Source organism: Anopheles marshallii, chromosome 3, assembly GCF_943734725.1.
Source record: "Anopheles marshallii chromosome 3, idAnoMarsDA_429_01, whole genome shotgun sequence".
NCBI lineage: Eukaryota > Metazoa > Arthropoda > Insecta > Diptera > Culicidae > Anopheles > Anopheles marshallii.
This window is the reverse complement of record NC_071327.1, coordinates 39,110,998-39,125,091: the sequence shown is the minus strand read 5'-3', so window position 1 is coordinate 39,125,091 and position 14,094 is coordinate 39,110,998. Positions and strand designations below refer to the sequence as shown.

General features: G+C 37.8%; 4 protein-coding genes across 4 annotated transcripts; all 4 read right to left on the bottom strand.

Annotated features, from left to right (window-relative positions):
- Positions 1–1,303: 1,303 nt before the first annotated feature.
- Positions 1,304–1,768, bottom strand: LOC128711378 (larval cuticle protein A2B-like). The gene is made up of 2 exons (XM_053806248.1): positions 1,757–1,768; positions 1,304–1,693 (listed from the first exon to the last, which is right to left on the bottom strand). The coding sequence occupies exons 1-2, from the start codon at positions 1,766–1,768 to the stop codon at positions 1,304–1,306; spliced, it is 402 nt and encodes a 133-aa protein (XP_053662223.1).
- A 3,523-nt stretch (positions 1,769–5,291) lies between these two features.
- LOC128711381 (larval cuticle protein A2B-like) lies at positions 5,292–5,755 on the bottom strand. Its single transcript, XM_053806250.1, has 2 exons — positions 5,744–5,755; positions 5,292–5,681 (listed from the first exon to the last, which is right to left on the bottom strand). Exons 1-2 carry the CDS (start codon positions 5,753–5,755, stop codon positions 5,292–5,294), a joined length of 402 nt encoding a protein of 133 aa, XP_053662225.1.
- A 1,567-nt stretch (positions 5,756–7,322) lies between these two features.
- LOC128712574 (larval cuticle protein A2B-like) lies at positions 7,323–7,780 on the bottom strand. The gene is made up of 2 exons (XM_053807466.1): positions 7,775–7,780; positions 7,323–7,712 (listed from the first exon to the last, which is right to left on the bottom strand). Exons 1-2 carry the CDS (start codon positions 7,778–7,780, stop codon positions 7,323–7,325), a joined length of 396 nt encoding a protein of 131 aa, XP_053663441.1.
- A 1,936-nt stretch (positions 7,781–9,716) lies between these two features.
- LOC128711379 (larval cuticle protein A2B-like) lies at positions 9,717–10,180 on the bottom strand. Its single transcript, XM_053806249.1, has 2 exons — positions 10,169–10,180; positions 9,717–10,106 (listed from the first exon to the last, which is right to left on the bottom strand). The coding sequence occupies exons 1-2, from the start codon at positions 10,178–10,180 to the stop codon at positions 9,717–9,719; spliced, it is 402 nt and encodes a 133-aa protein (XP_053662224.1).
- Between the last annotated feature and the right edge of the window lie 3,914 nt (positions 10,181–14,094).

Here is a 14,094-nt window from a genome sequence, read left to right as displayed (position 1 = left end):
GAAGTGTTCGTGCAGGACGTAGACGTGCTTTCTTCAACAAGCTTTACTTTATATCTACGGATCACAGGAAAAAAAAATTCGACCCATTGTGCCCCCAAAGATTAGTCGATAAACCTAGACTTTTTTTAATTATTAGCTGGATGGTCAGTCCTACGTACAGGGGATTGGTCCAGATAGGATTTCGGAGTAGTCCTGTCGTGTAATTGTCGGCGCAGCAATAAATATACCTACCGATCTAATCAAAACTTAGGACGACTTAAAAGCACAAATGCACCACCAGCGGTTCTGCTAATATATAATAACTTACGCAGGGGTGACGTAGAATGCTCCTTCGAAATCGAAGAAGGAAATCGAAAATTTCACCTATCTCGGGTCAGCACCGACAATAACATTGATGTTGAAATACGCGCTAGGGTGTTGGCTGCCAACCGGTCATACTACAGTCTGAGGAAACTTTTCCACTCAAAACACCTGTCGCGATGAACGAAGCTGGATCTATATAGAACCTATATAGTTCCAGTACTCACATACGCCTCTGAGAGATTGACTTTGTCCAAAACTGACCAAACCCTTTTAGTCGCGTTCGAGAGGAAGATGCTCAGCAGGATCTTTGGCCCCGTATGTGTGGAAGGACAATGGAGGAGCCGCCGAAAATGTCACGTGCTAAAACTCTTAAAATCTATAGTATTATTGAGCAAAATTCTACACAATTAACATTTATTGTTTGCGTCGTTGTTGGTTACAAAGTTGGGAACATGAGCTCGAAAACAAGAAATTCCAAACTGTAAAATCCTTAAATGTAATAAAGATTTGCAAGAAAAAATGTTTATAATGTGCAAGCGCCATAAAGGCAAGAAGCACTAATAAGACGTGATAAATTATTAACAGCATAAATTGTGTTGTGCAAAGTCCTTTTCAAAATTGGGATTTGAAACTTATTTATTTTATGTAAACATTTTCATTCAAGAACGGAATAATTCCAAACAGGTACAGAGCTGGAGTATCTTTTGCTAAACAAAGTCTAGACTATAGTGCTGATGGTCTCAAAATTGTTAATTTAATATAAAATAACACGTTTGTTTACTCAAATTCACAAACAAAGAATCATAAATGATTATGACTAAAACATAGCAAATTTTAGCACATAAACATCGTTTTGAAAAGCTATCACGATTATCATTAAGAATGTCAGAATGGACCTTAATTATCGTAAATGTGATCAAAAAAGTAGAACATAGAGAAGAGTAGAATTTATCATATTTTAAGGATTTATCATATATTGCGTCAAATACTAAGATATTTATTAATGATGATAGTTTTGGTGCACGGGAGCTTCATGATGGTACTGTGGCTGATGATGATGCTGAGGCTGAGGGGCCTGGTATCCCTTGATCGGTTCCCGGTGAACCTCAGCAATGAATCCGCTCTTACCCTCAACATGGTACGTGACGGTACGCTTGTGGCCATCGGCATCGATCAGATAGTACTCGCCCTGGGTGGAGTCGTCCTTGCGGGCCTCCTTCTGTCCGTGGACATCGCCAGTGTGGTCATCATGGATATCGTAGTGGTACTCATAGTGTACTGGTCCGTGATGCTCTTCTTCGTGGTGATAGTGCTGAGGCTGATGGTGTTCCTGGTGGCCATAGTGGGATTGGGCACTAACGGCAGCAACCAGAGCGAGAACAACGATGATCTGAAATTGATATGAGATTAATGGAAACAAATTCAAAGGCGGGATTTTTGATCGGGATAGTACCTTGGAACACATTTTATGGGATATTTGTGAGGTGTTGTGAGGATTGCGAACGAATGGTTTCTGATGCATTAAATTGTGCTGGACTTAATTTATATAGCAAAGTGAAATGCACTGATTGTACCAGGAAAGCATTGGACATGGGCGTAAGAAATATGGCAAAAAATCGACACGGTTTGCCAAATGTTCCAACCGGTTGAACCAGACTGCTCTAGTTGAAGTGAAAGGACATTTATTTGTACAGAATGAACGGATAGGGAAAATATTACTTACTATCATTTAGATATTTCATGCAAATAATGCAATTTAAAGCAAATCGTTATTATGAACTTATTATTTTGAAAGTAAAATTTCTAGAAAACAATCATAAGATTTAGGATTTAGGTCCAATAGGTTTAAAAAAAATTTAGCTTTTAATTATTCAGTGAGCATTGAGATAAAATCCATCATTACTTCTTTATTTGAAAAACAATAATTCATGCTACTCTTCATCATGTCTAATCGTGTGTTTAGACACTGTATAATCTTACCGATTATGCGTAAATTATAAATACACATAATTTTTAACGTTTAATCTTTTAACCGAAAGTTTTTGCTCTACTTGCGATGCAAAAATGGGTGTTTACATGCAATTTGTATCGTATGCTTTTATTTGTGTTAATAAGCCTCCGCAGCAGGAATTTTATTATTAATAAAAATCAGTGGTCATATTTTCTCGTGGCCGTGGCCAATTTTCTTGTTCCAAAATCCAAATCGATGCCAATTTTCTTGCCCCAAAAGCAATATCGAATGCACAATGCACATACATACACGTGCTGACATTGACACAGTTCTCTAGGTTGCCTTCCAATTCGGCAGCACTGGAAACACAAATTTGCTCAATTTCGAGTAATTTCGAGTTGTGTTCTCGTTTTTCATTGCAGAACCCATTAAACAAATACATTTTTATACAAAAGTACAAAATTTTTATTCTAAAAACACATACAAAACATACTGCAAACGGTTGCAGATTACATGAAGATTATGCACCGTATTCTTCACTGTAATCACGATTATTGGAATTATAGGGGTTATAGATGAGCTATAATTGATTTTGACAGTCGTCCTATTGTTTTAGGGTAGTATGGTATGGTTCCGATTGCATTCATGTTGCACGTGGATCGGGCTTAGCTCGTTGATCGTCTCTGGGCTGCAACAAAATAGATACAAACTGGACAACCTATCGGACAGCACAGGTATCGAAAATTGTTGGTGATTGATATCTTTTTCCCATACATAAAGACATCAATGTTAAGTTCACATAGTCCGTCTTCCCTGTTTTTTTTCGGTGTCGCTAAAAGGAGAAAAGACTACCATTTCCATTTTCGTTGGAGAAAACTTGATACCAAGGTTATCGGACCACTCGACATACCAATCGTCTAATGTTGCAGTTGGGTGCCAGACAAGAATCTATTAAACTCACATAAAAATTATATAGCAGGGGGCTCAGACAGGATCCTTGTGCAAGTCCATGGTAGCTGGTTAGTTTCAATTGAACGTGACCATTGTTAAAGTTCATGGCTTTTTCCGACAAAAGATTAAATAAGAAGTTATTCAATTTTGGTCCCAGCCCAGCAGTTTGCCGTTTTTGGCTTAGTTTGTGAGGAGAAACTGAGTCAAACGCCCTCTGTATATTTAGGAAAATAGACATAGTTGCTCCTCCTGAGTTGAGAATAGAAACCGAAAACCTGCCACAGAAACCTCGGATGATGGGAGTGCGGATGTCATCCTTATCGCTCCCCCATTCGATTCCATGGGAGTTAAAATCTCCTAGGATTAAAAGTGACCCAGGCAAGTCCGTTGTAAAATTCCCAAGATCCTCTTTGCACTTTTAAGATTTTTTACCATTTTCATTACTAGCTATCGGAGGGTCTTACACAGAAGCAATTGCCACGTGAAGATCGCCAAGTTTAGCCTGTATTGCGACAGTTTCAATCAATTGTTGTTTTGGGGTTGGTATTCTGGAAAAGCTGTGACTCTTTCCTATACGAGACATGATTTCAATTCTATTCAGAACAACACTGACCACAGCGGGTCCATTGATCATAATAAAAAAACGTATCGTTTGATGGATCGGTGGTAGTATTATTTTCAATTGGTGCCGCGTCTATTCGATGATTCAATGTTGTTTTGTATCCACCCCAATGTTTGTGGTGGGCAGTGCATTCTTCCGAGCGATTGAAAAGGAATTTTGCGGGATCAGTGTCGAGGGTTTTGATTTTTGCGTTAACGGTGCGATCATATAATATTTGTGGTAACTTACATTATAGTCAATACTTTGTAGAATGTCGCTTTTTGTACAATTACACACTTATTCAGGATTGAAGCAATCTTTTCTTGTCTTTGTGTGTTTGGGAAAACTTACTATGATAATAGTAAGTGAACTGAACAGATACGCAATGTGGTAAACGGGATCAAAACGATTTTATCCACGTTGCGTTAGTATAGAGCACTACAACGGTTTACGGTTGTTTTAGGGATGAGGCAGGGTCTAACATCATTATAGCTACCGTTGGGATGCCCATGTTACAGGAAAAAGGATAAGTAGAGCCAGTAGAGCGACCCGGCGGTGTATTGGTAGCGGCGCTGGTCTGCACATGACAGGATCAGTCCAAAGTCCCCTTCGAACCAATTTTCCGTACGCAGGACTCCACGCTCCAGCTAACCGTAGCTGGAGCTAACCGTAAAGTTAAAGAAAGCCAGAAATGGCTGGCTTAGACCTTCTGAGCTTATTGTGCGCATAAAGAAGAAGGAGAGCTAAAAGACGCGCCTTTGGCTCCCTTAATCATGAACACAAATTTTGTGATATCGGATACGGTAAAATCGTATAATATCAATTATTAAAAGAATGGCATTGAGGACAATAGTATAGCTTCCACATATATAGCACAAGCCTCTAATGCCTTAGTGACTTTGACATTATTTCTTAACATCAAAATAAAAAATAAATTAACGTTTTAAGAATACGCTGGCTACTCATAAAACTCCATTTGTTTTTTGCTCGCTTAGCCGCGCCTTAATGCTGTTCGGTTTCAAATAGATTAAAAAATAGCATAACTTAACGTGCATTACATGAGTAGCGTAACTGATGCAAGTCGATAGAGTGATCACTACAATAAATGTAGCAGGCTATACGGTTATGCACATTTGGCGAAAGATGTGAAAATTAAAGTAAGATTTCACTTTCCTCAAATATTTCATGTTAAAATTAATAACTTTTCATTTAAAACATTCTATTAAAATATAAATTGTTCTTGTATTCATGTGTTCTTGTAAGTTTTTGTGCTGCTATTTTATAGACTTCAATTTAAATAATTATATATGAGATTCTTAACGTATTATTATTACCAGATTCATTTATATAAAAAATGCATTAACACAAATTTTATTTTAGCTTTTAAAATATCTCAATTTATTCTTAAGGGCAAACAAATTATAACAAGAGTGTTTTGATTTGATGATATTGACTAAATTGTTTGTACAGGTTTAACAAAATTATCTAGTGATGATAGTTTTGGTGGGCTGGGGCCTGATGATGGTATTGTGGCTGGTGGTGATGCTGAGGCTGAGGTGCCTGGTATCCCTTGATCGGTTCTCGGTGAACCTCAGCAATGAATCCGCTCTTACCTTCAACATGGTAGGTGACGGTACGCTTGTGGCCATCGGCATCGATCAGATAGTACTCGCCCTGGGTGGAGTCGTCCTTACGGGCCTCCTTCTGTCCGTGGACATCGCCAGTGTGGTCATCATGGATATCGTAGTGGTACTCATAGTGTACTGGTCCGTGATGCTCTTCTTCGTGGTGATAGTGCTGAGGCTGATGGTGTTCCTGGTGGCCATAGTGGGATTGGGCACTAACCGCAGCAACCAGAGAGAGAACAACGATGATCTGCAAAAGATACGAGATTAGTGGAAACATATCCAACAGACAAAGCTCCTTTGTTATTGTACCTTGGAATACATTTTATGGGATATTTGTGAACTGTTGTGAGGATTGCGAACGAATGGTTTCTGATGCCAAAAATGCGGACAGTTTTACTTTATATAGCAAAGTGAAATGCACTAACCACATCAGGGAAGTGTTGGGGAAAAGAAAGAAGTAAGCAAAACCGCCGAAAATCGACAGTATGTTGTCAGCCATAGCGATCACGGTTTGCCAAATGTTCCAACCGGTTGAACCAGACTGCTCTAGTTGAAGTGAAAGGACATGAGGGTGAAAGAAAAAAAAGGTTTTAACATGATGGGACATATTTTGTGGTAGGTTAAATTACGTAACGGAAATTATTCATGATCAAGGTTACTCAATAATTGAAAAAAAAAATCTGCTTTGAAATATTAAACTATTCATGTAGTGAATATTAATTGATCCAGTGGTTTGATCGGCGCAGGATATTCAGTATTGCTTAGTAAAATTAAGTAAAAGTCATGCTTAGTATTGTGTTGGATGTGAATTAAACTTCCGTTTTTCAAGAATGTCTTGTAAAGCCTACAGCTCACAAATAATATAGCAAATTTAATTAGTTTGTCTAAAAAAACAAATTGTCTAAACATTTTAATAGAAAAATGTATTTTATAGATGTATAGGCTAACTAACTGCAACTAGCAAAAAAACAAATCTGTAACTAACAACCATATAAATAAGACTGGCGTTCTCATATGCATACTTATAGGGTACTTACATGTTGAAGATGGCCAGCCAGATAAAACAGGCCGAGGTGAATTAGTTCTATTGCTTTCAATTAATTAAAAGAAGAAAAACTGTAGATTCAATATGCTATACCAATTGGTATAGCTATATTGCTATTCAATAATGACAGTTTTATATTAACAGTTCAATAAAATCAATGCATTCAAACTATCACTTGAGGATAGTATCAACATCAAATGTTATTAATATAGATTAGATATAATAGATGGTAATTCGCGACTATAAGTTTCTGAATCAGTGATTAAATACAAGTGTTTACAGTTTTTAATTTTAATTTAATGCAATTCTCGATACGCACCACTACATAGGCTTCATATTAGAATATATACATATAATACATTAGACTAAATTTCAAAATTTTGTAGTCAAATGTACACGATGTCAAATGTACAAGAACAAGATATAGGTGAATTGTACAGTCGTTTATGTTTTTATTTCCAACAAAGATTCACGACATGAGAATTCTACATCGGTTTGTAAAAAAATGAAGAACACGCGGAGGGTGTTGCAGTCGTGTGGTGTTAGCACTGAGAAAATTGAAAAATCTATGGAAATCGAAGCGATTTGATGACATAAGAATTAATGCTATAAATGATGGTATGTAATAACCGTGTTTATGCATCAAATGTAAAACCAATCGTTTAAAATTTAGCACTAAATTTTAGCGGAAACACATGGATTGCCTAATAATTTTATATCGACGAAAAAGGAAAATATCGTTCAAATTAAAACATTGTTAAAATTGAAGACCATATACATTTCTGGATTCATTACATTTTTATTACAGAACTACAATTTAAAATCTTAAAGCTATGAAATGATCTAGTGATGATAGTTTTGGTGGGCTGGTGCCTGATGATGGTATTGTGGCTGGTGATGATGCTGAGGCTGGGGTGCCTGGTATCCCTTGATCGGTTCCCGGTGAACCTCAGCAATGAATCCGCTCTTACCCTCAACGTGGTACATGACGGTGCGCTTGTGGCCATCGGCATCGATCAGATAGTACTCGCCATGAGTGGAGTCGTCCTTACGGGCCTCCTTCTGTCCGTGGACATCGCCAGTGTGGTCATCATGGATATCGTAGTGGTACTCATAGTGTACTGGTCCGTGATGCTCTTCTTCGTGGTGATAGTGCTGAGGCTGATGGTATTCCTGGTGGCCATAGTGAGATTGTGCACTGACGGCAGCAACCAGAGCGAGAAAAGCACAAATCTAGAAAAATGTACATTATTAATGTTTACTTCGAATATGTTTTTTTCGTATTGTTTTCAAACCTTCATCATTATGGAAAATGTTTCCGATTATTAGAGGTATGCTACTTTTGTTTCGAAAAATCTTTGTTCTCTGCCACCAGCAAACGTCGCGTATTCCTTTATATACCAAAGCGTTTCATTGTGAAAGGAGAAAATGGCACAAAAAGTATCACATGAAATTACTATAAAAAATGGGCTTGAAAGTCACGATTCGTATAATTCAATACTGCCAAACTGATGCCTACCAGTTTGACTAGACTGCTCTAATTGAGGTGAAAGGAACAGTATCGGCGGCCTTAATGATTACATAAGTTCATAGCCCTCGGTCAACAATCTGTAATATCTATACAGCAATGTTCTTGTTATCTCATCAGCATGTGTTCTTTGAACTATAGTTTGTTCAACTTCATAAAGGAAGGTTTTGTCCTATGATGATCATTACACTACTTCGAACTTACTAGATCGATTATCATTTGAAACTTATCAAACTTATCAAGGTTTTTTACACTATATGTGTAACCTATGAATAGGTTTTTAAGCTAAACTCATTCTCACATATTACAGGATGAATAAATTTGAACCCTCTTCTCCGATTTCAAAGTACTGGAAATATTGCTGTTTGATAGAATACTAAAAGCGTCTTTTAACGGGATTTATCTAATCAGCCGTTATCCACAAATTATAGCGAATTTATAATAGATCATCAATTTTCTTGGACAGCAACCTACGCTTGTATTGTGTTTGTACAGATCACATAGGGGATTCCCAGCAAGTATCAGGTCAGTGTATGTCATTGTAAATTGTTATTTAAGTATACGGAGCAAAACTTGGACGAGTTTTTTTTCTATGCATGCAATAACCGTGTCCCAAGGGAGTAATTTTGAATCATTACAAATCCTATGAACGATGTGTCTATTGTTTTTGAATGTAGCTAGACGAAATATAAATGGATGCATCTGTAAATATCACAAGGGATCTACATGTTAGTTCAAATTTGTTCAAATTTCAATTTTCGTTCAACATTTGTTGTAATCGTAATAGGGGTAATTTTTTTTTGTCTTGTTCACTAATTACACTCTTGACGATATGATCCTACAAGTACGAAATGTCTAGACGATACAAGACATTAAAGTAAGATAAATATGCAAATCAAATCAAGTACGCAGTATTATAACGAGGTCATTCAACGATGCAGCTCCTGTACTTATTCACGAAATTACCAGAAAATTCAATCATGCGTAGTGTAATAAACCTTAGTACCGCGCTTTAGTCAGAACGTCATATTAGAAAACTCAATCAAATTGGATCGAATCAACACAAAGAAAATACAAGTATTACGTACTTCATGGACTAACGCGGAATGATTGTAACTCACCGCAATATAAATTACATTCTTATACATATAGATCACAACAACAACAAACTATATTAGGCAAAGAATGCGACTACAGGAATAACAAAATGTTTGATGTTAATTGATTACTGAATTATTTATTGATGTAATAGAACACCAGTTTTCCGTAATTGTGATTATTGTCCGTAATGCAATAACTTTGCAACAGTCCAAAAAAAGACAGAATTGTATGGGCGTCAGGTTCGAAACAGATGTAAAAAGTGTAGGTCTCCAAAAAGGAGAGCAAGCAAGGAGTATTGAGGTGATTGGGAAGGATGGATGGAACAAGCATTGAGTTTGAGAGTGACATGCAAACAATATATTCCTAGAATTATGTATCGCATATCATTCAGTCACAATGAACCACTTGCTATTAATAATTAGAATCTGGTTGATTATTATTTGATAGCCCGAATGTAAATCCTTTCTTACTACAAACTACTTAAAATTTAACAGATAGATTACCAAACAGTTTCAATATCCCATAATTGTTTTATTAACATAATCAATAATAATTATGACCCTTCCTTGAACTATTTTGAATATCAGCCCTATATGAAGAATTTCGCTCTAATGATGATAGTTTTGGTGCACGGGAGCCTCATGATGGTATTGTGGCTGGTGGTGATGCTGAGGCTGAGGTGCCTGGTATCCCTTGATCGGTTCCCGGTGAACCTCAGCAATGAATCCGCTCTTACCCTCAACATGGTACGTGACAGTGCGCTTGTGGCCATCGGCATCGATCAGATAGTACTCGCCGTGAGTGGAGTCGTCCTTGCGGGCCTCCTTCTGTCCGTGGACATCGCCATGGTGGTCATCATGGATATCGTAGTGGTACTCATAGTGTACTGGTCCGTGGTGCTCTTCTTCATGGTGATAGTGCTGAGGCTGATGGTATTCCTGGTGGCCATAGTGAGATTGGGCACTAACGGCAGCAACCAGAGCGAGAACAACGATGATCTGCAAAAGATACGAGATTAGTGGAAACATATCCAACAGACAAAGCTCCTTTGTTTTTGTACCTTGGAATACATCTTGTAGGATATTTGTGAGCTGTTGTGAGGATTGCGAACGAATGGTTTCTGATGCCAAAAATGCGGAGAGTTTTACTTTATATAGCACATTGAAATGCACTAACCACATCAGGGAAGTGTTGGGGAAAGGAAAAAAGTAAGCAAAACAGCCGAAAATCGACAGTATGTTGGCGGCCATAGCGATCACGGTTTGCCAAATGTTCCAACCGGTTGAACCAGACTGCTCTACGTGAAGTGAAAGGTTTTCGTTCCACATGAAAATTGTTGTGATAACAATTATACTGAATCGATAGAAAGTTGAAATACTGAACGTAAATTTTTCATGGTCAAGGTTTCAAGTGGCGTTATTATGATTTTTTTTTTGCCATATGATTTATGTAAACCATTTTTAAAGATAAAATATCCATTAATGTAGAAAACGTAGACACAACAATAATAAATTTGCTAGTTTAGAGCACTTTGGTATTTAAAGTCTTTATTTTTTGAGCGTGAAGACGAATCACACTAAAGATCTAATCAAAAAGTTGTTATGTTATGTAAAAGTTTAATATGTCAATGAAATAAAAAAGAAATTAAACAATGTTCAATAATACACGGTTTGTATTAAGATCTCGAATGGCCTTTACGCCATTCCCTCGTAAACGACTGTATACACATGAATCATTTATTACTTATTTACTTATCAGGCACTACAACCGTTTCGTGGTTTTCATCTGCTACAGGAATCTTCTAAACCACTCATGATTGATGGCAGAGCATGTGGAAGGTGGTGAACTCGGGCGGTTCCTTTTCTCGGTCTCTTTGCATGTGTCTCTGCCGCTTTGGTTCAGTGGGCTCCCTGTAGATCGTGCGTTCATTCGGTTGATGATAATCCACCTACTCATTTCGAATCATTTTGCATTGGATGCACATCTTTAGCATATTAAACTGCCAGAGACAAAAGTATGTGGCTGTGGGTTCGAATTCCATGTAATGGATCACGGGTACACCTGATTCGAGATGTTTTGGCTTGTAAGGACTTGAAATACATGAGGCTTATCCTTCTTTTCGCCAGAGACAACGGTCTACTCCTTTGAATCCCATCCTTATTCTAACGTGTTCTCTTTCGTTCCCTTCCTTAGTGGTTCGTTGTGTTGTCCATTAAAAAGAATGTTTTTTTGTGCCATATTTAGGCTGTTGAGGAAAAAGCCTTTAAGGACAGTACTAAAGCCTCAAATGGGAGCCAGACTAGACTAGGTGAATAGGTGTCTGATAATATAGTAAAGAGCCGTTGAAACTCTAATAAAATAAATAAATGTTGGAACTGTATAAGTTCTATATCTTTTCAGCTTCGTACGTCGCGACAGTTGTTCGTAGTAGATAAGTTTCACAGATTGTAGAACATCACAAGATTGTTGGAAGTCAGCACCCTGGCTCGTATTTCAACATCAATGCTGTTGTCGGTGCTGACTTTGTGACCCAATATTGGTCAAACTTTGACTTATCTGAACGTCACCCCAGCGTAAGTTAAATATATTTAGTGCCACCATTAACCTGGTTGCCTCGTTAATCTATAATCCAAAATATATTGTCGCTTGCATCCACTGCATCCCTGAAGATCGTAGATACGCATTTACGTAGAATTTTAAAGCTGACAACCTGGTGTTCCAGGGGCGGACCGGTGGCATGATGGTAGCGGCGCCGGTCTTCACACGAACGGACCGGACCAAAATCCCATGTGGACCAATCCGCCGTAGCAAGGACTGACTATCCGGCTACGTGGTAAAATAAGTCGATACGGCCAGGCCGTTCTAACAAAAAAAAAAAAAAAAAAAAAACCTGGTGTTCTATTTAGTAGCGGAGCTTGGTCTACATTATAGGGCCGCTACAAAGTACCATTTGAACCGTTTCGACGCAGCACGATCTGACTATCCGACTACGTGGTAAAATTATGTTTAGTAAATGAGAAATGGCATGTATGCAGTAGAAGGTCGTTACGTCAAAATGAAGAAAATGAGTTATCTTTGAAATAAAAGTATTGGGCGATATACTAACTTAAACGCGTCTTTCTTTATTTGCACTTAGCAATTAAAATATAAAATGCAATTCTCAGGTTTAACCTGTCTAGAAATAATATTGCCGTACACAGAAAAATTAAACTACCGTTGCATATAGTTTCCTTGCATTTCGATAGAATTAGAGTTATGTAACATTTAGGCGATTTTTATGAGACTGGAGGATATCTGCCTATCATCTTCAAGTACTAGTCAAAGAGTACAGACTTTCAGACAAGTGGGTAGAGTCGTCTGTAAAATTTAAATGCTTTTGTGATGAGTGGAAGTACAAATTTAATGTTTTTAATGTTAGTCCTTGCCACGATATGGCTGCTACCTGTTGAGCTTTTCGTTCCTTAACTATATGATACATGCATATTTAGGTGTAGATATAGGATGATTAAATATAGTATGTAATATTATTTTTACTCAGTTTTATGCTGGCATGAGCTGGTTTAATTCATGTTTTTCTTAGTTTTACCTTGTCCAATGTTTGAAAAAAAAATGAAAGTTAAACGTGAGAACTTTTCCACAAAAAAGGAATTTACAGAAGTATAGTAGAGAAAAGACAAACATAAATACAAATGGTGTTTAATTGATCATCATTGAAAACAAATACTGAAATGGAGATTGAGATGTAAAGAAATCATTGAGGTAACATATGTTCAGAATAGCTACAACCCTTCCGTTGAGCTTTGTATTCGAGTTCCAGCACGTTCGCATACCAAAAAGGTTCAGAAACGCGGATTTAACTTCCGAAAGCTAGACTATGGGAAACTTAATAAAATTATCTCCAACACCGACTGGACATTCGTAGATAATTCCAACTCCGGGGATGAAACGGTAGACAAGTTCACGAATGTTATATTAATTACCTTCCTTCTGTGCTGTTCCATTTCCCGATCCCATAACCTTCCTCCTTCGGCTGATACAACTCTCAGATCCTTGCGTTCTGACAGAACTCGGGATCTTTGCAATCTTCGACTCGCTCAGGTTTTATCGCTCGATTTTTAAGTATGCTGCCTCAGTATACCACATTTAAAATCGGGTAAGATATTCTCTTTACATGGGTCAACTTCTATCCCAAATCCATTCCGATCCTAAATCGTTCTGGTGCTATGTTAAAAACTCTACAAAAACTCCCTAATATATTACCGTTAGGCGGTTGATTGTCAAGCTCCAGAGCAGAGATGTCCTCACTGCAAGGAGTCTTGGCATGAAGTATCCTTGTGCCCAGTATACAAACTGATAAGCAAAGAACAAAAAAAGACAATTAATGAAAGAACAAGGGGCTCTTATGCTGATGCCCTTAAAGGGACAGACATCAACCAATTTCAGGCCCTTACGGACATGGAAGCAGTAAATTCCTCCATAGCAGGGCCCTCTTCAATAAGGGCTCCTTTGCGAGTGAACAGGAAAATTTACCGTACAAGGAGAGGCCTTTCTCGAAAGCTACTGGGAAAAACTACGCAAAAAAATAAATCACAGAAACTAGCATCATCCACACTTGCTACCCAATGTAAGACCCTCCCTTTGCAAAACCAATCCCCAGAGCCCAGAATTCAAACCAATCCCCAAAAGCCAAAACATCGTAGATCTAATGATACTAGATCAAATTTGGCTTTTTCTGATGAACCCCGAGATTACACCCAGCACCACATGCCATCTCTTACAGAGATACTTGTAGCTTTGTTGGAAACGCTTAAGCTTCCGGCACCGTTGAATGGTTTAGTGACTTGTGCGCTGCCGTTTTTGAAAGATTTACTGAAACAATGGTTGTCTCAATGGCCAAACTTGAGTATGATGGTACGATTGGATGAATAGTCAAAAATGGCCAACTTACTCCAATGAAACTGTAGAAGTTTTCTTGGTAAATTAGAC